General features: G+C 49.0%; 13 protein-coding genes across 13 annotated transcripts, besides 2 other annotated features; 8 read left to right on the forward strand and 5 right to left on the reverse strand.

Annotated features, from left to right (window-relative positions):
- Positions 1-98: 98 nt before the first annotated feature.
- On the reverse strand, positions 99-2246 carry N7525_002094 (putative serine-rich protein; the record flags this gene model as incomplete). The annotated part of the gene is made up of 1 exon (XM_002557242.1): positions 99-2246. One exon carries the CDS (start codon positions 2244-2246, stop codon positions 99-101), a length of 2148 nt encoding a protein of 715 aa, XP_002557288.1.
- A 1289-nt stretch (positions 2247-3535) lies between these two features.
- N7525_002095 (CAAX prenyl protease RCE1) lies at positions 3536-4751 on the forward strand (the record flags this gene model as incomplete). Its single annotated transcript, XM_002557241.1, has 4 exons — positions 3536-3587; positions 3640-3680; positions 3758-4138; positions 4212-4751. The coding sequence occupies 4 exons, from the start codon at positions 3536-3538 to the stop codon at positions 4749-4751; spliced, it is 1014 nt and encodes a 337-aa protein (XP_002557287.1).
- A 499-nt stretch (positions 4752-5250) lies between these two features.
- N7525_002096 (uncharacterized protein) lies at positions 5251-6390 on the forward strand (the record flags this gene model as incomplete). The annotated part of the gene is made up of 4 exons (XM_061212170.1): positions 5251-5360; positions 5413-5847; positions 5874-6135; positions 6184-6390. The coding sequence occupies 4 exons, from the start codon at positions 5251-5253 to the stop codon at positions 6388-6390; spliced, it is 1014 nt and encodes a 337-aa protein (XP_061071396.1).
- Positions 6391-7686: 1296 nt separating this feature from the next.
- Positions 7687-9018, forward strand: N7525_002097 (aminoglycoside phosphotransferase family protein; the record flags this gene model as incomplete). Its single annotated transcript, XM_002557206.2, has 1 exon — positions 7687-9018. The coding sequence occupies one exon, from the start codon at positions 7687-7689 to the stop codon at positions 9016-9018; it is 1332 nt and encodes a 443-aa protein (XP_002557252.2).
- A 46-nt stretch (positions 9019-9064) lies between these two features.
- On the reverse strand, positions 9065-9466 carry N7525_002098 (uncharacterized protein; the record flags this gene model as incomplete). The annotated part of the gene is made up of 1 exon (XM_002557205.2): positions 9065-9466. The coding sequence occupies one exon, from the start codon at positions 9464-9466 to the stop codon at positions 9065-9067; it is 402 nt and encodes a 133-aa protein (XP_002557251.2).
- Positions 9467-10817: 1351 nt separating this feature from the next.
- On the reverse strand, positions 10818-12090 carry N7525_002099 (NAD(P)/FAD-dependent oxidoreductase; the record flags this gene model as incomplete). Its single annotated transcript, XM_061212171.1, has 4 exons — positions 10818-10966; positions 11018-11073; positions 11135-11804; positions 11859-12090. The coding sequence occupies 4 exons, from the start codon at positions 12088-12090 to the stop codon at positions 10818-10820; spliced, it is 1107 nt and encodes a 368-aa protein (XP_061071397.1).
- Positions 12091-13776: 1686 nt separating this feature from the next.
- On the reverse strand, positions 13777-14162 carry N7525_002100 (uncharacterized protein; the record flags this gene model as incomplete). Its single annotated transcript, XM_061212172.1, has 2 exons — positions 13777-13987; positions 14032-14162. 2 exons carry the CDS (start codon positions 14160-14162, stop codon positions 13777-13779), a joined length of 342 nt encoding a protein of 113 aa, XP_061071398.1.
- A 1435-nt stretch (positions 14163-15597) lies between these two features.
- Positions 15598-17681, forward strand: N7525_002101 (catalase; the record flags this gene model as incomplete). Its single annotated transcript, XM_061212173.1, has 12 exons — positions 15598-15631; positions 15683-15812; positions 15881-15904; positions 15955-16165; positions 16239-16331; positions 16384-16391; positions 16447-16570; positions 16632-16780; positions 16810-16918; positions 16968-17052; positions 17129-17557; positions 17605-17681. 12 exons carry the CDS (start codon positions 15598-15600, stop codon positions 17679-17681), a joined length of 1473 nt encoding a protein of 490 aa, XP_061071399.1.
- A 240-nt stretch (positions 17682-17921) lies between these two features.
- On the forward strand, positions 17922-18272 carry N7525_002102 (uncharacterized protein; the record flags this gene model as incomplete). Its single annotated transcript, XM_061212174.1, has 2 exons — positions 17922-17943; positions 17977-18272. The coding sequence occupies 2 exons, from the start codon at positions 17922-17924 to the stop codon at positions 18270-18272; spliced, it is 318 nt and encodes a 105-aa protein (XP_061071400.1).
- A 1285-nt stretch (positions 18273-19557) lies between these two features.
- N7525_002103 (uncharacterized protein) lies at positions 19558-20052 on the forward strand (the record flags this gene model as incomplete). The annotated part of the gene is made up of 1 exon (XM_061212175.1): positions 19558-20052. The coding sequence occupies one exon, from the start codon at positions 19558-19560 to the stop codon at positions 20050-20052; it is 495 nt and encodes a 164-aa protein (XP_061071401.1).
- Positions 20053-20698: 646 nt separating this feature from the next.
- On the forward strand, positions 20699-20878 carry N7525_002104 (uncharacterized protein; the record flags this gene model as incomplete). The annotated part of the gene is made up of 1 exon (XM_061212176.1): positions 20699-20878. One exon carries the CDS (start codon positions 20699-20701, stop codon positions 20876-20878), a length of 180 nt encoding a protein of 59 aa, XP_061071402.1.
- A 291-nt stretch (positions 20879-21169) lies between these two features.
- Positions 21170-21341: a sequence feature (Protein overlapping with rRNA (N7525_002105, KAJ5844364.1) was converted to a misc_feature.).
- A 118-nt stretch (positions 21342-21459) lies between these two features.
- Positions 21460-21515: a sequence feature (Protein overlapping with rRNA (N7525_002105, KAJ5844364.1) was converted to a misc_feature.).
- A 279-nt stretch (positions 21516-21794) lies between these two features.
- On the reverse strand, positions 21795-22395 carry N7525_002106 (uncharacterized protein; the record flags this gene model as incomplete). The annotated part of the gene is given in 2 exon segments (XM_061212178.1): positions 21795-22255; positions 22269-22395. The coding sequence occupies 2 exon segments, from the start codon at positions 22393-22395 to the stop codon at positions 21795-21797; spliced, it is 588 nt and encodes a 195-aa protein (XP_061071404.1).
- Positions 22396-23807: 1412 nt separating this feature from the next.
- N7525_002107 (beta-glucosidase) lies at positions 23808-26484 on the forward strand (the record flags this gene model as incomplete). Its single annotated transcript, XM_002557200.2, has 4 exons — positions 23808-23991; positions 24043-24364; positions 24419-24666; positions 24776-26484. The coding sequence occupies 4 exons, from the start codon at positions 23808-23810 to the stop codon at positions 26482-26484; spliced, it is 2463 nt and encodes an 820-aa protein (XP_002557246.2).
- Between the last annotated feature and the right edge of the window lie 8 nt (positions 26485-26492).

Below are 26492 nucleotides of genomic sequence, written 5' to 3' on the forward strand. Positions count from 1 at the left end.
GGGACTCAACCCCAAAGAAAGAAAGAGAAAAAAGAAAAATATCATCAAAGAAAGTCTCAAAGTTGCAAGTCCAAGTCGTAAGAGCGTAAAAAGATCAGTTAAAAGCCCGTAGTAGTGCCAATAACCGCCAGCACAATAATAACAATCAGAATAATAACCCCAAGGGAAATCATCCATCGATTAAGATTCCTCCACCAACGCGCATTATCCCTCCTCCTCTGCTGAAGGTTGATACACTGAGCCTCAAGCGCCATCCCAACATCCGAACCCTCGAACTCGACCATCGCAACCTTGGGTTTAGGCGGCAACGGCAAGATCGCCGCCACACACCACGCCGGCGGGAAAATGAACCCCAGACAAAAAGAATAGACCTGGATATTTCGACGGCCGAGGACAGGCTCGTGGCGCGAGTCGAGAGATGGCGGCCGCCATCGACTTGTCGAACGCTGTGGAACACGTCTGTCCGGGATGAGATGCGGTGACCAGCTGTGTCGGAGACGGTGGAGGTGGTTCCCCGTGAACTCGCCGTCTTCGGGTTGTGGGGATGGGACCCAGTGGGCGCGTGGATCGCGCGGGTCACTTTCCAGACGGCGTTGGGGAAGTGCTTGGCGTTGTGGGGAGGGGGTCCGGGGACGTTCCGGGGAGCGGGGACGGGGGATGTTGAGGGGTCCTGGGACGAGGTTGAAGACGCTTGAGTTTGAGGTTCCGGGGCGGGTTGGTGGACGGGAGCCGTCGACCATGGAGAGGGTTGAGTTCAGGCCCATTGGTTCGCGGAGGTAGTAGACCTTTGCCCATGTTGGGAGGATGTTGAAGATTGTGCTTGAACCCGTGCCTGGGCGTTGGAGGCTGCGGGTGCTGTTGCTTCGCTTTGAGCCGGAGGAGAGGCTTTGGGAGAAGATTGGGCGGGTGGGGAGCTTGGTTAGGCTGTCGAGGCGTTCGTCTTCGCTGTCGTTTGAGGGCTCGACGAGCCAGACGGAGGATCTGGTTGTTTCTGTTGCCAGGGCTGCTGGTGGCGGTGGGGTTGGCTCTGCCATGTCGCGGTCTGAGTCTGTTTCTGGTGCTGGTTCTGCCGCGAGGTTGGTTGATTCATCGGCGGACCAGATGGAGGAGACTGTTGATAGATGCGGGTTCCAGCGTCCTGATGCCAAGTGGGGGTTGCAACGTCCGGATGCAGGGCCAGGGGTGAAGTCGCGTTCTGAGAAGACTGATGTGCCGGCGCGGGAGCTTGAAGACGATGGCGCGCGAATACGTGGGTACTGAATAGGCACGCCATTGTCGATGGCTGCCTGCAAGTCAGAAGCCGAGCGGAGACTGCGTGAAGATGATGTCGCTGATTGGGAACGGCTGCCTGATGGTGCCCTGGATGACGAGCGGAACGAAGCTATGGACTGTGCCGGCGGGCTCGAGTGAAATGAGGCTATAGATTGCGTGGGCGGGCTGGAGTGGAATGAACGGGCTCCATAGCTCGATCGCTCGGATGAGGCTGGCTGGAAGGCGTTCTGGAACCAGGGTGCAGAGCCGACATGTCTGACGACGGTTCCTCGTGAGTTATATGAAGAGAGCGAGTTCCTTCGCTGGTCTGACTCTGATGATGCTGTCGCCGGACGGTGGAAGCTTGAGTTATCCAACATCACAAAGTTGGGACTTGACGGGGCGCCGATTTGTTCGATGATGGGGCTGGAGTAGTCAGTCACGGACTCCGCCGAGGACTTTGGCGACATGGATGGCTCTGAGAGTACGGCTTTTATCGTTGGCGTGGTCGTCGGCAAGACCATCATCTCGTCATCTGAGAACTCGGCTTCCGAACTCTCAGACCCATAGTCTGGTGCTTTCCCTGAGACATCTGGCAGCGACGACTTGCTAGAGGATGGGTCATCATCCCACAACTGCGGAGGTGAGTTACCGGTATCCACGGTGGAGGATACATCCCAGCTACCAATTGAGAGATCTCTCGGGCTGTTGGGTGCTTGGCTGAAAGCCGGTGAGGCATATGTTGACGTGGACGGGCCCAGGTGATCGGAATAGCTGAAACCGGTGTCTGATATGTATTGTTGTCCTTTGCCAGGGAGCGGTAACAGAATCTGCTCGGGTTTGGTCGGGAATGGCGTTGTGGTGTACATATCAAGCTCTTCATCGGGCACCATGCGCAATGACCGGGTTGGTGATCTTTCGTTTGAATGAGAGGGAGTACGCTCGTGCAATGCCCTTCGCACGCGCGGCGAGGTTGAGCGAACGGGAAAAGACATTATTTGGACACACTTAGAGCATTGATTGAAAAGATTCGAATAGAGGCGAAAAGGCGAAGGCAATCCAAGCAAAGGTAAACAAGATGTAAACAAAACGTCAAAAGAGTGGGTTGTTTTTTTTCCGAGTAATTCGAGTTATTCGATGTAAGGAATGTGGTACCCTTTTGAGATCAAGGGTTGTTCTATAGGCTGATGTTCATCAAGAAAAAGAGCGTGGGTAGACGTGCAGAGTCGTCAATTAGTTCGTTTCAAACATCCAAGGCCATTAAGAGAGTGACTGGAAAAAACAATCATTAAAACGTTTCAAAACAAGAAAAACAGAAAAAAAAGGGACACGAAAAGCACGAGAAGCAGAAACAGAGAAGAAGTTTGAGACACTTGGGGAAGGGGGGGAAAAGAATTTCCCAGCGGTGAGCGTCTAAGCAGGTGAGATCTTAGACTCTCTTAGACTGCAGGGATGATGCAGCCTGCATGGACTTGGACTTGGACTGGAGGGTCAATTGAGGATTAATTGGTCAAGATGGTAGTCAAAAGTACGAGGGGATTGATTTTCTCTTTTTCTCTTCTTTTTCTCTGGTTGTTCTGGTCGTATCTCATATATATCGGGTCTGGCCATGTTTATATTCGAATACTACGTGCTAAGCCATCTTTAATTTCTACCTAAACTCCATAATGCGGAGTCTCGAGAACCACCGTTGACTCCTTCAAACATCTTTTCTCATTTTATTTCGATGTGGAGCCTGTGTGCGTTGTCCCTGACGAACTGCCACTAGTGTATACGGAGTAGCAGAATGGCAGATCCCGACAATTATCAGACGCTCGCCAATAAATATTCTTGTTTCCTCGTGAATCGGAGAATAACTGTCCACGATCCCTAGCATTGACTCACATTTAAAATGAATGACACTCAAGGGGGGAGTGAGAGATCATATTTGGTCTTTGCACGGTCCACCCGTTCGAATTGGCTTTTAGCCCCTGTTTGAGTTGAATTGGTTATACTATTAATATATACTTATACTTATATATTATATACTATACTCTTATATAGATACATGATATATATAGAATAATTTAATCAAAAGAACAATCGGAGGAATCCCCATTGATTCCCCCTGATACCAAGTCCATGACTATAACAATACCATACTGTATTATATCATTTATAACCAATCACCATCTGTCCCTCCGTACGGTAACAGGAACAAAGAACATCCAGACCCTTTCCCTCTCTCTCTCTCTTAATAAAATCCATCTCCATAAAGAAGTAAACCTCCCCAACTCTGCTGATCATGGCTCCCGTAGGGATAATGGCTCGACTCAAGAGTCTATACTCCAAGCAGGGTAAGTCAGGGGGAAACCCTAAAAAAAAGAAAAGTGTCAACTAACAACCCAGATCAACCTGCCCTGTCAGAACGAACGGTCGCTTTTCTATCTGTATGTAGACTCCTAGACAACCAAAAAAAAAAAAAAGAAAAAGAAAAGAAAAAACGACTCGTATCTAACCCATCCAGGTCATCCTCACACTACTCTACGTGCTACCATTCTATCTCTCCCCAACAACCCGCCCATCTCCAAGTCTCAGTCGCGATGCCCCGTCCGTGATTCGCGCCCGCATCCGCGCCGTCACGGCCTCATGTATCGTGAGCTCAGTCATCGTCCTCTGGATCATCGTTGAGGAGGATAATTCCTCCCTCGGTGCCGGTATCAGACTCCTCGGCTGGTGGCCCGTCGGCCTGTTGGAGATGCTTCGAAGTCTTTTCCTAACCGCCATTCTGTTCCTCGGCCCGCTCTTCGAGCGTGGCATTGTCGAAGGCGAATGGAAGTTCTGGTTCCGGCCTAGTAAGCTCTCCGAGAGTCTGGGTGGCTGGATTGGATGGAGGAATTTTGTCGCGGTATGTCTTTCCTGTTCTTTTTCTTTTCGGGCCAAAAAAAACATAAACATAAAACAATCTAACATCCTCTCAGGGCCCCTTCACAGAAGAAGTCATGTTCCGATCCGCGATGGTACCGCTACATTTACTAGCACACACCTCGCCGGGCCGAATCGTGTTCCTGGCACCGCTGTATTTCGGCATCGCGCACGTGCACCACTTCTATGAGTTCTGTCTGACGCACCCGGACACGCCGGCGCTGGCCGCGCTACTGCGGTCGCTCTTCCAGTTCGGCTACACGACTATCTTCGGCTGGTATGCGACTTTTGTCTATCTGCGAACGGGCTCGTTGCTGGCCGTTGTTGTCATCCATAGCTTCTGTAACTGGTGTGGACTACCGCGGTTCTGGGGCCGTGTGGAGGCTGCTGAGTCGATTGGTCCTCCTGTGACTCGGAGTAAGGAGGATCCTGATGATATCAAAGTCGGGGTGAGAGGCAGTGAGGGTTTGGGTATTGGGTGGACGGTTGCTTACTATGTGCTTCTTGTTGCTGGGGCGGTTAGTTTTGCTCAGGGGTTGTGGCCTTTAACTGAGTCCTATCATGCTCTGGTTTCGTTTTCGGGGAAGTCGAATTAGTTTCGTTTAGCTTGTGACTTTGGGTCTGAGCTTGGTACAATTGGGTTTGCTTCCGGTGTCTTTTTGGGCTGTTATATTTGGTGTTTTGTTTATATGCTATGTCAACGAGACCCAGATGAGGTATACATAGGATTCCCCTAGTATGTGGATAGTGTTTGTATAGTAGAGCCTAGCACCTGATGTCGATATATATTAGCTAGTGCACTTATTCGGCTATCACCTTGCTACGGGTCTAGTCTAGTGTTTATTCACAAGCTTTTGTATCTTAAACGATTGATTGTTACTTGTTACCTATGAATTGAGCACCTAGAAATTCTAAAATATATATCCGACTAGGTAGTCCAGTTCTTTTGCATGTGATCGTGATACCATCACGTGCTTTCGTGTCGCGATCATTTGTCATGCATCATGTGATGGGTAGATAAGAAGATAGATAGGGATAGTCTTGGAAAAATGTTTTCAGCCCTTTCTCCGCAGTCTTATCATCTTTGATATCAACATGGAGGCCAATGACCAGGCCCGGTATGCAGATAGTGTGAAACCAAGCACCTCTACCCATGTTGCGAAAAAGAAGACGGTTGCACCGTCGGTGCACCTTCTCGCAGGCGCGTAAGTCATTTCCAGCTGGTTGTCTTGACTTTTCTGACATTTTCAAATAAAGGAGCGGTGGATTAGCTACTGCTATCGTGACGTCGCCCCTTGACGTATTGCGGACACGCCTTCAATCCGACTTCTATCAAACCCAAAACACTAGCGCCTCCAATCAATTAAATCAGCCTCTACAGACAGTACAACCACGCGGGTCAAATCACAGAACGATGCAGGTCATTAACTCCATTTATCGTGCCGAAGGCTGGCGAGCCTTTTTCCGAGGCCTCGGTCCAAGCATGGCCGGCGTGGTCCCGGCGACTGCGATCAAGTTTTACGTCTACGGGAATTGCAAACATTTCGGGGCTAAGGTGCTAGGACATACGGAAGATTCCCCCCTCGTCCACGCACAGGCTGCAATTAGCGCGGGGATAGCAACTTCCACAGCAACGAATCCAATATGGCTGGTCAAGACACGACTCCAACTTGACAAAACAGAAATCGGGGGGTTACAACTCGTCGATATCGCAATAGCATTGATTGCATCCGGCAAGTCTTCCGAAATGAGGGGTTAAGCGGGTTTTACAGAGGGTTAAGCGCTAGCTATCTCGGCTCCATTGAAACCGCTCTGCATTTAGTGCTTTACGAACGTCTGAAAACCAGCTTCCATCGGTCGTTAGAAACTACCGAGGGAACGCGAACTGTGTTCTTGGACGAATTCTTCCATTGGGTTAGTACTAGCGGTGCTGCATGTTCTGCAAAGTTAGCCGCGGGTCTAATGACATATCCTCATGAGGTACGCCATTCTAAGCCATTGTCTTTCGTCCCACGCTCACATCCTTAGGTTATTCGAACGAGATTGCGTCAAGCGCCTGTGGAGAATGGCCGGGCCAAATACACGGGCTTGTTGCAATGCTTCCGTTTGGTCGCTAAAGAGGAAGGTATGGCGGGATTGTATGGAGGCTTGGCTCCCCATATGATTCGGTCTTTGCCCTCGGCTGTCATTACGCTTGGCGTATATGAGTTTGTGCTGAGGATCACTGGGAGCTGAGGGTCGCTGAGACCTGTAAGCCCGAACTTTGTACACTATGCATAGATTGGAGGTCATTTGGAGTTCAGGGTGGGACCTCACTTTGTACATTATGGGTAGATTTTGTTTCTCTTCTCTTTTCGGAGGAATGGACGCCCTCCCCCTGTTTCTTTTTTGTCGTCCAGGCAATACATATGTAATTATTATTCTGTCATGACCAGTCAATAGATAGTATATATAAACAATATAAAGGATCTAGCTCTAGCTAAGAAGTCCATACCCACATTTCTATGTGCCGTGTCCTAGCGGGTTAAAAGAGACTTCTTATTGATCTTATTGATCCCTGTCGGATAACGACCAGGTCATGGATGGCAAACTGGAAGTATGAAAGTCTAGACCCAACACCCCTTCTATACTCATCACATATATATCCGTTAACTAAATATACATTGCAGCAATATTCGTTTGTTTTGCTCCACGCTCGGCTTTATCGTAGCTAACCTTGTAGGCCAAATCCTCGACCTTTGTCTCCTGGTCTTAGCCTGAGTTTCACCTCGTCACCCATACATGCACATATCTTTCTCATCCACACCAATTGATTCCAATCTGGGACGTTCTATTTCTTTTCTACTCGTAACCTGATACATACGACCATAGGGTGTGGAGAACAGGGCTTCCCGTCCGCTCAGCCGTACTTAAGCCACACGCCGGTGAGTTAGTAGTTGGGTGGGTGACCACCAGCGAATCCTCACTGTTGTATGTTTTTGTTTTGTTTTTGTTTTATTACTCTCCGAGTTTATCCTTCGCCGCCCTATCTTCAGCCTCTTTACCGTAATAATCAATCACCCACCCTTCACAGCTGGCGACTGGATGTTAACGTTCACTCTAGGATTATCCCATCCCCAACCCTGGCATTCGTATTCTATAATTATCTTTTACAGAGGACATTACACATACGACCATAGGGCGTGGAAAATAGGGCTTCCCGTCCGCGCAGCCGTACTTAAGCCACTACTAAACGTGGTCAACCCTGAAATCCGCACCTCTTTATGTCGCCGCGTCAAGGGAGATGGTCGCGCGAGCAGCAGGTAAGTACGTGTAGTACAGTTTCTCCGTTCTCCGTTAGGTCTACACGGTGCGGTGGATGTCAGCCTGGGCAAACACCAAGACCACATGATGCAGCTGGGTAAGCATCCTTGGCGGGGATTTGTCTTCTCCATCGAGGATCCAAATGTTGGCCGTAACTGTCTGCAATCTCACGCTATACACATACATACACATTTGACCCTGCGCAGTATCTTAACTTCCTAGCGAACAATGGCAGCAAAATTGGATCTCGGTCAAAAGATTCTGACGATCAACATGCCTGACGCCCCCGAAATGAATCGAGTCCTGATGCAAGCCTTCCACAATGCCCTTGAAAAGGACCCGTCCGCAGACCTTCTATCAGTTGTCGGAGAGACATATCTGGGTGCCCATCAAGTGGCCCAGTATGAAGACCTCTCTGACGCTGGCCGCCTCAATCTCCGGACCATAAACAACCTTCTTGACCAGATCAGTGCTCACCCCGAGATTAACTTGCGCGATTGTTTCCCATCAAGCTATGACCGCAAATACAGATGGACGATGCCAGAGGCAAAGGAAGAAGCAAAAACATCCAAGCCAGAGCATCCAATGGAACCTCGTGACTGGCTTCGCGATAGGCTTGATAAAATCGACAACGCCAGTATCCTTTACCCGCTATCCAATCAGGCTATGGCGCTCCTCCAAGGGTATTCTGCAAACAACAGTTATTCTTCTTCGGAAACAGCGCTGGCGGCGTCGTTGAAAAGGCTCATTTTGCATTCTGAGAGGTTATTTGACCTCAGTATCAGAGGGGTTGTGGTTAAGTGCAGTGATGAAATTGCGATCAAAGTGTTTCCCGACAGCAGGGATTGCACGGAGTATCACAATCTCCAATACCTCGCTGCCCACCTCCCTGAGCTTCCAATCCCTAGGGTCCATGGTTTTATTTTACTTGGAAACGTCAATGCTATGTTCATGTCATATATCCCGGGCGTCACCGTTGAGAGGGCATGGCCAAGTCTATCTCATGAAGCAAAATTATCCCTTCAGAAGCAGCTGGACTGGATATTCTCTCGACTCAGAAGTTTACGACGAGATGACGGACCTCAGCTGGGAGGTGTAGGTGGGGAAGGGGTCAAGGATTACCGTATCATGGAAGTCTTTGCAAAAAAGGGCATAACCACAGCAAGGCAATTTGATGAGTTGCAATTCTCTGCAAAGCATCGTGCCAGCCCCTCCTACGTCAAATTGCTTCGCTCATTTTTGAACGAGGAAAACAAAACTCTCAACGGCTCAGTGTTTACACACGGTGATTTGAAGAAATCAAATATCATGGTACAAAAAGACCCGAGCCACGCTGATGCTTATACCGTGACTGGGGTTATTGACTGGGAGGAGAGTGGTTTCTATCCTGAATATTATGAGTGCACCACTTTGTCGAATGGTCAAAGCATTGATCATGATGATGATTGGTATCTCTATGCGCCCGATTCCATTTCACCATTAAGATTTCCTGAGCGGTGGTTGGTTGACCGCCTCTGGGGCAACCTTCTATGGAGTTGGAGGACGGATATAGTTCGATGAACTTGCGACAACGACCATTACAGAACACAGGAGAACCCCCTTCCTCCTACTTCCAAGATTCGCGTTTTGCCTTGACTGCTTCCTTGTTGTTCTGATAGTCCCGGCCGTTTAAAATAATACCCTTCTCTTCCAGCCTATCCAAAATCTCGAGGACGAAATCCTGGCAACTATAGTCGGACTCCTCATTGCGGACAGGCGTATCCCATGCGATATTTTTGACAGTGTCGATCTTGCTCGCGTCAATTTCGCACAGGGAACAAAGTTCGATAAGGGAATTCGAAATGCTTGAGTCCGATCGCGCACTCACTTGACAGAAATATTTCTGCTGAGCACCAAGGAGTTGAATGGTGGTCTTATCATCCCTGTCTGCCGCATCGATGAACAAGCTCCAGTGTTTGATGCCTGGGTTCTCGTAGATGGCAACCTTGAGTGGAACGGTGGAAGCCATGCTGATTTTAGATCGTGGGCGAGGAAGGGAAATTAGGACTGATCTTTGCTGAAAGATAAGGGAAATTTCAAGGCGGAGTGCTTTCGGTCTGGTCAAGATTGGTTTTAGTGCGAGTGCTTAGGTTAATGAGAGCGGAAGAGACCTCAAAGAAGGTGCAGAAGACACATTTCTACCATGAGAACCTGGTGAGACTACAGGATGTAGGCTCAGGAAAGCAGATGGGAGAGAGTTGTATTGGGAAGAGAGGAAGCGAGCTTCCACAACAACTATCTAGACTAGCTAAGGGTGGAGACCTAGTCCCACGTGTGGGGTCTCTACCACAACAGAACCCTCAACTTCCCGAGGTTCGCCAGCTCAAAATAGGCGCCCTGCAAAGCTGGCTTTGGTTGGGCAACAGCAAGCGTGTGGCTAATGTTTCACATTGATGCAATGCCACGCACATTACTTCTTAGCTCGTTGACAGATCTTCCTGCACAATGTTGAAAGAGGAACACTTGCTAAACGCCAATTGATGCTTAATGCAATATCTAGCGGGTACCTTGAGCCCAGCGCTTATATTCCGTCTTTGCAATCCTGAGCACTGACATCCAATGGGTTAAGAGTGCATGGATTGTGATGGGGCTTGCAGAGCCTGGGCCGCTCTGCGGGGGTTTTTGGACATGAACATCATGTACAACGTACAAGTGCAGCGGGGAGATGGTGTTTATTTTCCTTTGCTTCTTTGCTTGTTTGCTCTCCTTGGTTCGTCCCAAGACTAAATCAGGCTGGTATTCCACGCACCCCAAATCCATTAGCCGCCCATTTTGAGGCTGAAGTTTCATCTTTTGGTTTCACATCCAACCTTGGAATAGAGGGTCCGTAGGCCCACAGGAATTGGTTGGCACCGGCAGAGCTAGACCAGCTAGGCAAGAGCCCTAGTGGAAGCAAAATATGCCTGAACTTATCCTTTTGGATTTCCTCTCATTAGTTACCTATAGGATACGTTTGGTTCTGCTACACAGCGCTAACGCAGAATTTGTTCTACCAGCTCTCTTGTAACATGACCGCATCCTAGAGGCTTCCTCTCATGCATCAGCGAATATATTTGGTACTTACAGGTGTTTAATACAAATGTTGCCTGAATATCAAAGTGAGAAACATAGATTGAAGGCAAGAGACACCTCTTCTATTATTACTATTATTATTATTCAACAAGTACTAATACCCAGACGCAGCATCCCCATACATGTTCCTCCGTATGTTGAGTAAATCGATCGAAACAGAATTCTTTTCAGCACACAGGACTGTGTATCCACGGAACATCCTCTGCTCCTCAAACAATACTTGGATGCCGTTGTAGGATTCTGAGATCTCAGAAGTGGGCAAGTCTCTTGTAAACATCGCCGACTTCATCGCCCATTTGTCTCGCGGTCCGCTCATGTATAGACCGGTCATCAAGCATGGCTGCTCTTTTGGCCGGGCTGCCACCGACTTGTGCCAGCTCCTCCGTAGCCATTTCAACTGCACCGAGTTAGCAATAGTGTAAAATATTCGGGTAGAATCCGGACTCACCATGGCAAAAAACAGCCGCCTTCTTCCCGCTAGACATAGCATGCGGGACATTGGTGCTGTTATCGCTGTTGGCATCACCCACCCCCCAGACTCCGGGAATAGTGGTCCGTAAGCCACGGGCCGTCGTGTCCATTTTCTTCCCCCAAAAGCCCAACTTTCAATTGTTCCGGCAGATTGGATGCCTGCGAAGTACCGTAGTTGGTGATAAATGCGCCCCGCTCCTCGTAGGTTCCGTCCGTGAAGTAAACCCGGAACTTGTCAAATTCCTTCCGGATTGCCGAGTCGTGGAAGTCACTCCCGCTTTGTGTTCGCGTGATATTCAGAATGGGCTTAGGGTTGACGGTAACGTTGTACGCGTCGAAAACTTTCTGCCAGTCTCTGTTTTTACCGTTAAGCCGGTTGAGTTGAGCGGCGTTGTTGGTGCCGTTCGCGTAGATGCGAATGTCCTTGTTCAGAGTTGGGTGTAATTCCTTCACACTGTCATACGCGTCGGAGAGATCTCCCAGGACACCCATCGGCTGGTCCCGGTGCTCGAACCCGTCACACCATGGACACCAGAACACGCCCTTACCGAATGCGTCCCGGAGCCCCGGGACGTTGGGGAGGTCATCCTTCAGGCCGCTGGCTAGGATGACCTTACGTGCGGTGTAGGTGCCATTGGCGGTCGTAGCATGGAAAGAGTTGTCGGTTTTCTGCATAGTTATGACCTTCTGGTCAAAGAAAGTCGTCATGTTATAGAAAGAGATCTGCTTTCTGGCGGCTTCTCGGAACTCAGCCGGAACGACATCTAGCCCGGAATGTTAATAGATTCCCTCTAAGAACAAGGGCGGGAGATACGTACGGTCGCTTCCAATGACATCGTGCATATGTCTGGTGGGATTATTGCGATACTCTCCCGAGTCAAACAAGGCTACCTTTCTCAGGACGCGCGACAGCGCACTAGCTGCACTGAGACCAGAGGGACCCCCGCCAATTACGATGACATCGTAATTTTCCTGGGGAGCCTGTGCCCAGACAAGTGCGAAAAGAGCCTGGACGGCGAAAAGCTTCTTCCAATGCCAAGTGAGCAACATGGCCAGTTGTAGACAGGTGGGGCTAGTTGCGAGGATGGAAGCGGACAGATAGCCGTATATATATTGCAGGCGGCTGGGCAATTTACTTCATTATTGAAGAAACCGTTGCTTTAGTTGTTACTCTCATACCCGAGATATCCGAACCATATCAGCCTGCATGGCCGATACTTCTCAGCGGGTTACATTCGGAAGCCCGGCCAATTTAACTTCAATCCCGCTGCGCCAACCAAGTGCAAGACATTGTCGCCAATATGATAGATCCATACCTGTTCCCGCAGTTGGGTGACATCTCGTACAGTTGCATCTAACATCTTTCCCTGATCTGATCGCAATGATGTCACGAGGCGAACAGGAAGGTTGCTATTTACCTAAATTGCTACGTTCTGCGTGAATTTATCTCTACAATATAGATCGAAATTTACAAAAGACTATTCTACCTTGTCCAATCCCTTGTCCTCGGTACATGTATAAAACAAGGTTGGCCAGTATCAACAACCTTGGTTCATACCTTTCCCCCAGGGCAAGTACGAAGAAGCCGAAGCCATGCATATCTAGGTCAAGACTGTATTATGTAGGGTATCGAATCCAGATGGTCGTCACATTGAATAGTATATATGTTCACTTATGTACTCTAGTTGATAGGAGCTTTGAAGTGTATAGCGCACCTTACCCAAACCTCAATATCCCATACCCAAGGATCTACAACCGTCGCGTGAAAATAAATGAAACCCTGCATCTCGGCGGCAGGTGATGTAATTCCCACAAGGCGGCTTTCTCTGCTTTCTCCCCCGGTCATTACATTCCTCACCTTCTTCAGTTGTACCGTTCTCTCGTCCGCAGCAAATATTTCCAGGGAATTGATATACAGTAGGTATGTGTGCCTGGACTCACTACACGAGACGGTAATATAACATCCCCACCGCACGGATAAAAAGAAAGATCCTAACTAGTTATCCAGCCGAACAAACTGAGTGTAAGGAATTCCGGTCTAGGCTTAAAGCGCGGAAGGCTGCCAGGGTCATGGTGTCTCAGTCCGGTTATTCTTTCCCCAAAGTGTTTACTATGGTGTATTCGCATGAGGAGGTAATGAATCGGCTATCAATTTTCAACGCCTGGTTTATTGGTCGTTACATGAATGAATCGCAAACTACCATTATTGCTTTGCACATCGACAACGTTCAACCAAGATGTCGAAACCAATATCCTAGCAATAACAACCCAATTGTACCTGGTATTCGACCAACGTTCCTTGCAGCGATATTAGGAGCTCCTGAACTGGCTGTCCAAGTGAGTTCCTTTATTGGCTTTTTTGGACCGGTATATAGGTTGGATCCCAGGCCTACTTCTATTTACTTACTCATGTTCCAGTCTGTCAAATCTATTATCAGTCTCTTGACGGGCGAAACGAAAAAACTACCAGTTGTAGTTCCCTTCTAGGACCTCAGGGGAACGACACGAAACTGATCCAATGGTCACTGGATGTCTTAGGACGGCTTTCTGATATGGTGCAGGAAATCTAGTTACGGCGATCTACTTTATCTCCACGTTTCATAATCCCAAAAATATCTTGCTGCAACGAGGCGCTACTTCCTATAGACAGACAGGAAGTACCACAAGAGTGGAAGGAGGTCTAGGAGTGGGCCAGCACGCCTTCTTAATGAGTTTGTCGTTGTGAAAAGGCGTCTCCTAGGGATACTCGTCCTCAATAATATCCTTCTCGGCGTTTTCTAGCACATTGTAGGCAGATATGATACCGTCGCGGAGGGCGATGATGTCATGGTCGTTGGTAACGTAGCTTAGGGCGATATTAGGTTGCTGCAGCGGGTTAACGCTGTTGAGGGTGATCTCAGCAGCCTCGGAGGCAAGGCGGATAAGGACAACCAAGTAGTTGCTCTTGCTTGGTGGGAATGGTCACTGGAATGTGCTACCGAAAAGACAGACGAGAGCTCGAACTGAGGCTGGCCGTACGGACAGAATGGGGTTTCATTGCCATTTGAGGCCTTAGCCTGGCGGTACTTACGGGACCCGAAAGCGCCCTGGAATTTGAGGGACGAGGACTTCACGAATAGCATAGAGGTTTAATTCCTGGCCAGAGCCTGTGATGACAGTCACACCCTCAGGTCTCATCAGTATTGTCGATATAAGCTTCTTCGAGTGCACTCGGGGAAAATGGCGATGTTTGACTTGTTGGGCACACAAAGGAAACTAACTGCCAGGGTGGTGACCCTTGTAAATGAAGTTGACACTATGGGTTAGGTCAACCATTTTGCCGTCGAAAATATTGCCGTTGATGTTGTTGATTGGACTGAGTAGTGCACTTGCAGCATTGGTGAGGAGGTCATGGAATGGTAGTGTCTCGGGAATAAGTTCCGAGTGGGAAATCGGACTCGGAGCGTTTTAGCTGATCATTTTAGGCCGGGCGCGTATGCCTTCTCATCGTCATGGTAGGTCGGACTATTTCACAGGTAGGGAACAAGCGGATCCCGAGCCCACTTGTTTCCACCGTACTCGTCACACATATCAAAGGCAACCTTGGATCCAGGAACGTAGGTGAAGTTGTTCAAGGATGAACCGCAATCAAGGCCCTTACCACGGACGCTGGAATTCTTAATACGCCTATAGTCGCCCGCTTGAGTATACTTGACACGTAGGCCTAGTCATATTGGTTATCACGACCATTGCTTCCGAAGGGATTCTCAGATTCTGATCTCTTCGGCCTTTCGAGTTGGCAACACCATTTCATCTTCAACAACTAAGATCTTTTAGCGTTCAGGTTCTTAGCCAGCTGGCCGACAACATTGCAGACAGTGCCACCAACGATGATAAAGACAAATCTAGCATTGTCATTCACAGATATGATGAAGGGAGAGAGGACTGTTTGAACGTAGTGAAAATGATTGAAATTTTTTGTAAGAGAAAAAGACGGTGGCTTTCTCGATTCATGAGAAATGAATTGTAAGAAATTTTCTATAAGTGACGTGATGGGTTTTTTAGAAGAGACTGGACTCCAATCGATCTGTTTACCTCAGGCACAACATCTCCAAGGGCATAGAATAACGCCAAGCCCCAACAAGCTTCCAAGCTTGGAAGGCTTCCAGGGTCCAAGGGTGGTAGGTCCACGGATATGATCTGCACTAACCAGATTTAGTAGTGGATTTAGTCCAATCAGAGGCCCGTTCTTGTATGGAGACCTTTCTGAGGTTGCTAGCTACTGACGTAGGTAAATAGTCTGGACCTGATCAGCTTCTTACATCAACTTTAGGCATTGGCCATTGGACATCACTGCATTCCTGCGTCACCGCGTTTGGAGGAAATATATGTATATGGGAATATGGTGAATGAGAGACCCTCCCTAGTTGTCGAACGTGACACTCAGAGCAAATGCAAAATCATCTTTTACCAGGGTTGTGACTATACATCTACACACCTCGAGCAAGCCCAACCCAGTAGTCACACATACACATTTTTGTCTTATCCTATTATCATTACCCCAAATTGTCATTCAGCATGGGTGACGACAGATATTTCACTTTGGCCGAAGGTACCAGACCTTTACAATCTTGGATTCATGCTTGCGTCTGACTATTCATAGGACGTCCTGTTGCAAACAGCAAAGCGGCTGTTCTGATGCGGGATAGACAGGGCGGCGGGCTCGGATTACTTCAGGATACCCATCTCATTGAGACCTTGGCTCATTTCTCCCGTGAGAGAATCCCGGAGCGGTAAGTACATATTTCGCCTGAGTTACTTTGGGTTTCCTACAATCTACTGACATTGGAGCGTTGAATAGTGTCGTCCATGCCAAAGCTGTTGGGTAAGCTGTTAAGTTTCTCCCGAAAACTTTCTTCAGCTGACTCTGTGGAGATCTTATGGCGAGTTCGAAGCCACCCACGATTGCTCCGACTTTACCTGCGCTAGCTTCCTTAGCAAGGTCGGAAAGAAAACATCGGTGCTTCAGCGCGTGTCAACGGTCGGGCCAGAGTCAGGATCTGCTGATACCTCTCGCGATGTGCATGGGTGGTCAATGAAGCTGTACACAGACGAGGGAAACCTCGACTGGGTTTTCAACAACACTGTATGCTCGGTTGCTGCCTCACTAATGTTTCTAGTGTTCAATTCTGACTTAAATACTTACATTACCACCCCAGCCTGTCTTCTTCATTCGCGATCCGATCAAGTTCCCATCATTGAACCGATCTCACAAGCGGCACCCCCAATCCCATCTTCCTGACGCAACCATGGTGAGTCCATCTGATTAAAAATGGAGATGAGCAATTCTAATGAGAAGCGCAGTTCTGGGAGTACGTCTTTTTCTCGAACCCTATTTGGTGAAAAGTCAGGTCTAATCCAGTTCAGTTTCCACGTTGGCAACCCTGAAGGCATACATCAACTTATAATTCTATTCAGCGACCGTGGCACTCCAAAATCCCCTCGTTACATGAATGCGTACAGTGGACATACATATAAGTTCACCAAGGCGGTAAACATTGATTACTACCTAGTTGCTAAGACTTTCTCTTACTAACTATGTTTACATTTAGGATGGTTCATTTACATATGCCAAAATCCACATCAAAACGCAGCAAGGAATACAGAATTTTAGCCGCGAAGAAGCTACCAAGATTGCCGGAGATAATCCTGACTATATGATCGAGGACATGTTTCTGGCCATCGAAAGAGGCGACTATCTGTTTGGAATGTCTACGTTCAGCTGATGAGCCCCGAAGAGGCCGAGAAATACGAAGTGAATATCTTTGATATGACCAAGGTCTGGTCACATAAGGATTTTCCTCTGCAGCAGATCGGCCGTCTCACCATGAACCGCAATGTAAGTCTTCGGAACAACCCAATATTAGTTCTAGACTGAACTTGACCAGCCGCGAAACTATTTCGCAGATATTGAACAAGCCGCATTTTCGCCATCGACGATGGTTCCAGGATTTGCTGCGTCCGCCGACCCAGGTAAGAAGGGAGAGCGCATCAATTCTTTCCTAGGATTTCCCGAGCTAGGATTTCCCGAGGCTAACTTGTGACTAAGTGCTACAAGCACGACTCTTCGCATACCCCGACGCGGCCCGTTACCGACTTGGGGTGAACTACCAGCAGCTCCCAACCAACGCTGCCAAGGCCCAAGTCTATTCACCTTTCCAGAGGGACGGGAGGATGCGACTTGATGACAACTATGGCGGGGACCCTAATTACATTGGGTCCTCGGTCAAGCCCACCAAGTTCTATCAAGACGTGAAAGGATCAAGCCCTGGAGCATTGTCCCTACATACTGATCATGAGAAGTGGGTGGGAGAGGTTGCGGCCTATACCAGCGAGATCACTGACGCAGACTTTGTCCAGCCCGCGGCATTGTGGGGGGTTATTGGCCGGGAGCCTGGTCACCAGGATAGGGTCATTGAGAATCTTGTTCTCAGCGTTAGTGAGGTTAAGTACCCGGAATTGCGCAAAGCTGTCTATAGTATGTGTCCTACTAGTATCCATTGAAGAGATCTAACACCGGTATAGGCCTTTTTAGTCGAGTCAACAAGGACCTCGGATTGACGTTGCAGGAGCATACTGAAGCAGCAATCAAGGCTACATGAGATTGACCTGCTTTTCTCGTATTTCTAGTCTGCTAATATATTTGATTGTGTCTCTGGAAGGCGACGCCGATGCATATGACGGTTGATCGGCGGATTCCCTTTTATCGCTTTTGTCGTCAATGTACGGGCATTAGCGTAAAGATTGGCATATTGCCTAGGCCTCGATTACATGTTACTCGACCTAAGAATTTACTGTTCATCTTCTGTGCCAAAATACCGCTTAAAAATGGAATTGTGAAGATGCACCTTGGAAAGTGCGGCGGTCCGCGATCTGCCTTTTGAGCACGGATACTAGCCGGCAATAGAGGAAATGTCACCAGTACTATTGGACGAAATAGAAAAATAGAAACAAAAACATATAACAGTGAGGATTCGCTGGTGGTCACCCACCCAACTACTAAGTCACCGGCATGTGGCTTCTGCTCAATTAGTTCTCGGGTGGGTGTCGCCCGGGTGAGTAGGAGGGTGACGCTGCTTTTGATTTGCGTCAGCCGGCTCACCCGGGGTGAGTGTGCTATAGACGGGGTGAGTAGGGAGGGTGAGTATTCAGCTCGGGCCGTAAAAACTAACGCACGCACCTCTCTCAGTTAGGCAGTGTTGAAAACCATTAGAGTAAACCAATAATCCTAAAACGCTGGTCTCTTAGTATCTATAGGGCGCTACTCCAGCCATCCCTTCGCTAGCAGCTTTGTTTGGTAGCCGTTAGAGGCTTTTTCCGGTGCTACATGATCAGTTGCCCTATCAGACTAGGATGACCAGCTCTTCCATTTCAGGCGCTCAGATAAAAGTGTTGATGGACACATGGACGTGGACTCACATATGCTTCCAGAGCTTGTTTAGGAGGATTTGGATCGGGCATTGACATTATATTTTAATATTCTAATCTTAAAGATTGCTGATCGAAAATGTCCTCTAACTGAAGGCTGTTGTTCGTCTTACACCCATAATGAACAACACCTCTGGATAGGCGCGACCTTATAGTGGGAAATTGCAAGCATTCAATTTTCCTCTTCTACATACGTCTTGATAGCAGGTATAATAATAAGTGTAATAGTTCATGTAAAAAATGGTAGTAAACTAGGTTTTTAAGTAGGTTTTTAACTAGGTTTTTAGCAAGTGTAGTTAGTTCATACAAGAACTACAAGTGGTCAGTTCAGTTCACTACTAGGTAGGTATCAACTCTCGTGAGTACGGACCTTCCCCGCGCCGTTAACACTTTGCGCCTTCTACATTAACGTTTGCCATCATGGCTCCTGCCCACGATGGCTGCAATTTTGAGATCACCTCCCGCTGGCAGGAGATCCTTGAGTGGTGTAAGTCACTTTGCTTCCTTAAAATTGTTGACACGCAATGCATGCAGGGTATGCGTTTGTCTCTGTGCAGACTGAGCATTTGCCTGGTTTGTTATGTTTGTCATTCTCGGAGGCTATTTATACAGCTTCCTTTCCATAGATTCACCTCTCTCACTTCTTCTCCATCTTTCCTCAAGACCGAGCTCCTACGGGGGAGCCCCGTCAAAGGCCGCCCACGCAAGGACTGGTCCGTACGTACAGCATACACATACCCCACGGAGAGTGAGCGGGCGTCGTTCGACTCCATCCAAGCGGCGTTCCAGGATCCGCAGTGGCTGTCGCATTGGGATCGAACCCGTCGTGTGTACTTCGATATCGACGCCTCCCAAGAGGGGGGCCATGGCGCTATGGTATTCCATATCAAGCGCGACTACACCCATACCAATCTCAAACAACCTCCACCTTCGACAGCGGTTGAACCGATCATATTTTTGAGTCGCCTTTTGACGCCTACGCAAAAGCATTACTAGGCAACGGAGCTGGAGGTTTCATGCTTGGTCTGGGTCGTCCGCAAGATCCGTCAAATGATTGAAGCAGCTCCAGACAATCTAACGCCTATTGCGTACACGGACCATATCGCCACAATTAACTTAGCAACCTCCCTCTCATCCGTATCCCCAGATCGCATGAACCTACGCCTAGTGCGCGTATCCCAGTACCTACAACAATTCCGTTTCCTTGTCTATCATAAGGCGGGCAAACTAAACAATATCGCTGATGCCCTTCCACGGCTGCCAGCCGTGGACAAAGCTCAGCCTCGCGAGGATGACGACCTCGACGCTTTGCACGTCGACTCAGCGTCTGACCTCACCCTACCCGGTTCAACACCTACGTGGGACGTGCCTGACGAGGCATATGCTTTCCTCACGTCGTGCGTGCAACTTTCAGAGGACTGCAAAACCCGCGTCAGGGCCGCATACGAAGACGACCCAAAATGGAGCCTCGTCCTCTCCGAGTTACAGCCATCTTTCCTCTCCTCCGTAGCCTCAACAAAAATCCACCTTATCTCAGCGACATGAAGCCCAGCTACATTCATTGGGTATATATTCTATAACTCACGAAATGTCAACCCCAGGCCCGATGCCCCCTCCAACCTCACCTCTATCATGTCCAAGTACGCCTTTACCACGGTCAAGAGCACCATCGACAAGCGGACGGTCGGCTGTTACTCCATCCGCAGCTGCTCAATCCGGACGCTTCTCGGAAACAACCAAGACCCAGGTAAAAGCCATATATGGTGGTGTTAAGAGATACTGGGTTTGTCGCGGGGGAATGGCCGACTATACGCATGTTCTTGCCATGGAAGACGACTAAGTATGCCATTTCTTATGGTGTTCATTCGATGACGCTAATCTGTTTGTATAGACGGACCGCTGGGATAAGGCGGGCCTTATCCCACCTAGGACCAACCTTGAGCTAAAGCAGAATGCCATCTTCTGTTGGAATAAAATACGGCATTATTCCACTCGACCAACACAAAAACCACGGTTAATGTATATAGTCTGATGGAGGCCATATCCCAGTTTGACATCTTCCTCTGTAAGTCATGCCACTGCTAGTTTGACAATGCCTATAACCCGGGAGTTGTCTTCTTCCCTACCGACTTAGAGTTCTTCATTGAATGGGAGAAGGCTGATCAAGCCCGCCGGAAGGAAGCGGTCCAGAATGGCGCGCATATCCGCCGAAGTCCACCCACAGCTGCTGCATATAAGGCTCACCAGGTGGAATAAGCCCGGGTTGACCCAAACGCAATTGGCGGCCTATATCGTACTGTCATTTGGAGTCAACAAGGACCTCGGGTTGACGTTGGAGAAGCGTACTGAAGCAGCAATCAAGGCTATATGAGATTGACCTGCTATTCTCGTATTTCCAGTCTGCTAACATAATTGATTGTGTCTCTGGAAGGCGACGCTAATGCATATGACGGTTGATCGGCGGATTCCCTTTTATCGCTTTTGTCGTCAATGTACGGGCATTAGCGTAAAGATTGGCATATTGCCTAGGCCTCGATTACATGTTACTCGACCTAAGAATTTACTGTTCATCTTCTGTGCCAAAATACCCCTTGAAAATGGAATTGTGAAGATGCATCTTGGAAAGTGCGTCGGTCCGCGATCTGCCTTTTGAGCATGGATACTAATCGGCACCAGAGGAAATGCCACTAGCACTATTGGACGAAATACGTAGAAAAATAGAAGCAAAAACATACAACAGTGAGGATTCGCTGGTGGTCACCCACCCAACTACTAACTCACCGGCGTGTGGCTTGAGTACGGCTGAGCGGACGGGAAGCCCTATTTTCCACACCCTATGGTCGTATGTGTCAGATTAGGTGTTAGAGGGACTCATAGAGTAGATGGAAGGGATAGCCCAACGCTTAAATGCCCGCTTATTACTAGTTAGAAGATTCATACCTAGGTAGTTACATGTCACTCATTAGCCTTTTGCTGATATCTCCCAGTGACCACATAACTGTACCCATAGTATCAGAACCTTAGAGTCTACCTTTGGTCTCCTTCATAGTTGCGCAGTTCTACAAAATCATTATATTGTATTTTCATTCATTACTTACGACCATGTATATATAGACGTTGAACAGCGTCCGTCTATTTCCAAACCATGCCTAATAGTATCGTTTGGCGTTCAAGTGGCGCCAATAAGAGCAATACCACATTTGTACTTGCTGAACGGTCCTTCATACAGTAAGTCTTGGAGGTAAATATGATCCAACAGTCCTTGCGGTTTCGGATACATCAGTTGCCTATGCGCGAATATCTTCCTCGGAGACCACGGTCCCGAAACCATCTGCCAGCTCACTCAACACAACAGACACCAGAGTCTCGGCATTGACACCAGGGATATCCCTATCACCAACTGCCTCTCTCACAACGAGCACATCATATCCAAGCTCAGCAGCCGCTCGGGTAGTGGTGGAGACACAGACATGCGCCATATAGCCAACCAACACGACTTTCTTTCCTACATCGCCTAGACCTTGCAGATAGGCATGCAGGTCGGTCTTTGCGAACGAGCTAGGAAAGTTCTTGGTGACCACTTTCTCGCCCGCTTTGGGGGTGAGTTCCTCAAACTCTTGCGCCAAGGGGGTGTTTGGCGTGAAGACGGGTGCGCCTTCGGGCACCTCATGGACGACGTGCACGATGTTCTTGCTGTTACCGGCTTGACGGTAACGTTCCAGTAGTTTGGCAATGGACTTGCGGGTTTCTGTAACGTTTACCGTCTTGAGGGGCGCCTGTGGCGTATTCGTTCTGGGCGTCGATGATGATGAGGGTTGAGTCCTGCGGCGAAGCTGAGGAGCGGGGAATCCCAACAATCTCACGGAAGGATTGAGCGGTAGAAGACATTGTAGGGTAAAGAGATCGGTAAATGAAAGCTTGGATTGCGTTGCACTGGAAATTCTATTAAAATGAAGAGTGGGGTTATACGTGTTTATATGTAGGTACGTTGTACTTACGCGTTGCTTAGAAACCCCGTGGGGTTTGCGGGGGGCAAGTCATCGGCGATCCCACCTGGAGTGGATTATCATTTCACGGCCATCCCACCCATCCCGCCCAGCCCACCGGCGTTGTTGGGCACCGGATGACAAATTTCAGAATTACCTACCTAGGTAGGTATGTAACTAGGTATAGAGTCCGGAATGAGATGCCGATGGCAATGAATCGTCAGTCCCACACATGCGCTAGTTAAAGATCTCGGCGAATTATCTAGCCATTTTAGGAAATACTACCACATCGGACACTGCCTTGCCGACGCACACATTCTGATCTTGATTGTAATCGGCGCAGTCTGATTGCTGATCCCATTCTCCCGAGGTCATCTTCGTCTTGAATGATAGGAGCTTTGCTTGTCCCTGCGAGAGCGTTACGAATCATCCATGGTTTCGACCTAAATTAATAGGCTGTCTGGTTTTGCTAGTGATTTATTCGAGGACGACAGTGGCGGCGGCCAGGTGACCTTCTCGTCCTAACGAGTCAGCCAATACCTGCCCCATCAAACTTCCAAGCCGGCAACCACTTGCTCCACATACGCCTCCGCGTTTCCTTTACCCGAAGTATTTCTTGGGGGTTCCTAATAACAGTTTCCTAGCCAGATCTGGCACTGTTGACTGGCTACCATTCAATCAAAGGGGCTGATTGAACTTTAACTGGATTCTTGGCGGAAACCATATCCATATTGGGTTGTCGTCAACATGGGGCGAAGGATTTCTAGATTCAGAACTGTGGGGGATCAGTCATGTGACCTTTATGGATGCCTGATTTGCCAGGCTAGTAATATCTGTTTATCTCCTCTCTCTCGGCTTCTCTCTCTCATCCTCTCTCTCATGCCTAGTCCTTGCTAGCTTTTAATACAGATCTTTACTCTGCTTCTTGTTCTTGTTCGCTAACAATTGTTCGCCGAGATACGCCACCTACGGTGCCATGAGTCGCAATCACATTAAGATATAGTGGACTGGAAAGAAACAATTGTGTTATCGCCTCGATCATAGAGTTCAAGAGAGTGGAGCCCGTGGAAGCATTGACTCTCTGAAATTGACTTCAATCCATTTTGCACTTCCCAAGGTTGTCACCGTGACGTCCCCGTGGGGGAGAGGCGCCATGGCTCAAAAGAAGCGGGGCCGAATCTCATGAGAGCACGTTTGAACCAAAGTGGAAATGATATTTCTCATTACCATGTCGTATCCAGCCTTCCGAATGTACTTAAAGAGCAGCTGACCCTTTGCTTCTCGTCAGGTATACCTACCCCTTGTTCCATTGCCATGTACCACCACTGGCTTCTTCCGAAGACGCTTGTCGTGTCGGTGCTTTTACCTTCGTTGGCCTATTCCCAGGCCAATGCTGGCGATGCTGGGACGAGATCAGCAGACGCTTTTCAATGGATCCAACCCGCAAACACCACCATCCTGGGCGAGTACGGGCATTCACCGCCGGTCTACCCCTCTCGTAAGTCTGCCCTTCTTGCATTGATGCTGGCTTGCTGTTGATATTGCTTAGCCAAAATTACTGGAACAAGCGAATGGGAGACAGCATTGAACAAGGCAGAGCACTTTGTTTCATCGCTCACCCTTGATGAAAAAGCGTGGCTCGTCACAGGCGTTCCCGGACCCTGCATTGGGAACATTGGACCGGTTTTGCGTCTGAATTTCACGGGCCTCTGTCTCCAAGATGGCCCAAATGCAGTACGACCATCCGACTATGTGAGCGTGTTCCCTTCCGGAATAACCATTGCTTCGTCCTGGGATCGTGACCTCATTTACGACCGATTTCATGACTTGGGACTCGAGTATAAGGGTAAAGGCGCTCAAGTCGCCCTGGGGTACGTCTCTGCTTTGAAAATTCTTTTTTAGTCCCGGCTGACTTGGGACATTAGGCCCGTTGGAGGCGCATTGGGCCGAACGCCATATGGTGGCCGCAACTGGGAGGGCTTTTCCCCGGATCCGTACCTCACTGGAGTTGCTATGGAATCGGGCGTTAGGGGCCTGCAAGATGCCGGTGTCCAAGCGACGATCAAGCACTGGCTTCTCTACGAACAAGAAACACAACGCTCCCCCACCCTATATCCCAATGGCACTCTTGAGTTCTCAACGTACTCGTCAAATGCTGACGACAGGACCATACGTAAGTCGACCCTTTTTTTTGGCTTGCCTGACGGCATGGCCGCTACCCTAATATGGGATTGCGTTCCTTCTGAATCGGGAGCTCTCGTGATTGCTGACAGCAGTCCTAGATGAACTCTACATGTGGCCCTTTGCCAACGCTATTCACGCTCAGGCTTCGGCTGCCATGTGTTCGTACAATCGTGTCAACGGTTCATATGCGTGCCAGAATTCCAAACTTCTCAACGGGCTCCTAAAAGAGGAACTAGGATTTCAGGGATATGTGATGACTGATTGGTCTGGTCTGCACTCCGGAGTGGCCTCTGCCCAAGCAGGAACGGACATGGATCAACCTGGTCACATTGAACCCATGACAACCCTTCTCAATCAGACACGTCTGTCTTCATACTTCGGCGGGAATATAACGTTAGCTGTCCGGAACGGCACATTCCCCGAGAGTCGACTCGATGACATGATCAAAAGGATAATGACACCATACTATGCCCTCCGCCAAGACCAAGATTTCCCGGCCACAGATCCGGCAATGGCGTACTACAACACCCAGTTCTCGAGTAGTAACTACTCGATGGACTCGTTCGTGTTCGGGGAAAAGAGTCGCGATGTTCGACAGGACCATGGCGGTCGGATCAGACAGCACGCGGCTGAATCGACTGTGATGCTCAAAAATACGAACGGTACTCTCCCTTTGAAGGCCCCAACCAGCATAGCGATCTTCGGCAGCGACGCGGCTCCCAATACTCAGGGGCCCTTCATCCGTGGACCATCGGAGATCGGTACCCTCGCCATCGGTGGAGGGTCAGGCAATGGGCGGTTCACTTACCTTGTTTCGCCTCTAGAGGCTATTAAGGCACGGGCCGTTCAGGATAATACTCTGGTTCAATTCTGGTTGAACAATACCGTCATCAAAGATGCAAACGTGGAGAGCCTCTGGGGCGCGACTGCTCCTGAAGCCTGTCTTGTCTTCCTGAAGTCCCGGGCTTCTGAGCGGTTGGACCGCGAGAGCCTTGCGGTGGACCAGCACGGTGATACTGTAGTTGAGAGTGTCGCCAGCAAATGTTCAAACACTATTGTTGTGACCCATTCAGGGGGCATGACCATCATGCCATGGGCGGACCATCCTAACGTCACAGCTATCCTTGCCGCTCATTACCCGGGTCAAGAGTCGGGGCATTCTATTGTTGATATCCTCTATGGAGCCAAGTCTCCTTCTGGGAAGCTTCCCTACACGGTTCCGTTAAATGCCAGTAGCGTGAACACAGCCCCGACCACCAATATCACTACCTCTGGTGTCGATGACTGGCAATCTTGGTATTCAGAAGGCCTCGAGATTGACTATCGCTACTACCATACCCATAAAATACCGGTTCAGTATGAGTTTGGGTTTGGCCTCTCATACACAAACTTCAGTATGGCGTCGTTGAGAGTGAAGCCGACACACCCAGAAGCTCGCATTTTGTCTCAGCCAGAGGCTCTCGCAACGCGCCCAGGCGGCAATCCAGCTCTTTGGGACGTTTTGTTTGAGGCTGAGGTGACACTCCAGAATACGGGGTCGACGTCTGGTGCCACTGTTGCCCAACTCTACATTTCCTTCCCAGATGAAGTTTCAGCGCCTTCACTCCAACTACGTGGATTTGAGAAGACTTATCTTTCCCCGGGAGAGAGCTACACTGCCACCTTCCCGCTAATGCGTCGAGACCTAAGTTACTGGAACGTCACTCAACAAACATGGCTCATACCCGAGGGTGATTTCATCCTCCGTGTCGGCTTCAGTAGTCTTGATCTACATGACTCCGTGGTTCTTCGTCCCGTTGAAGAGTGAGCCGGGAG

This window comes from Penicillium rubens (genome assembly GCF_028828025.1).
Source record: "Penicillium rubens strain IBT 27055 chromosome Unknown utg000001l_segment0_segment0, whole genome shotgun sequence".
NCBI classification, from domain to species: domain Eukaryota; kingdom Fungi; phylum Ascomycota; class Eurotiomycetes; order Eurotiales; family Aspergillaceae; genus Penicillium; species Penicillium rubens.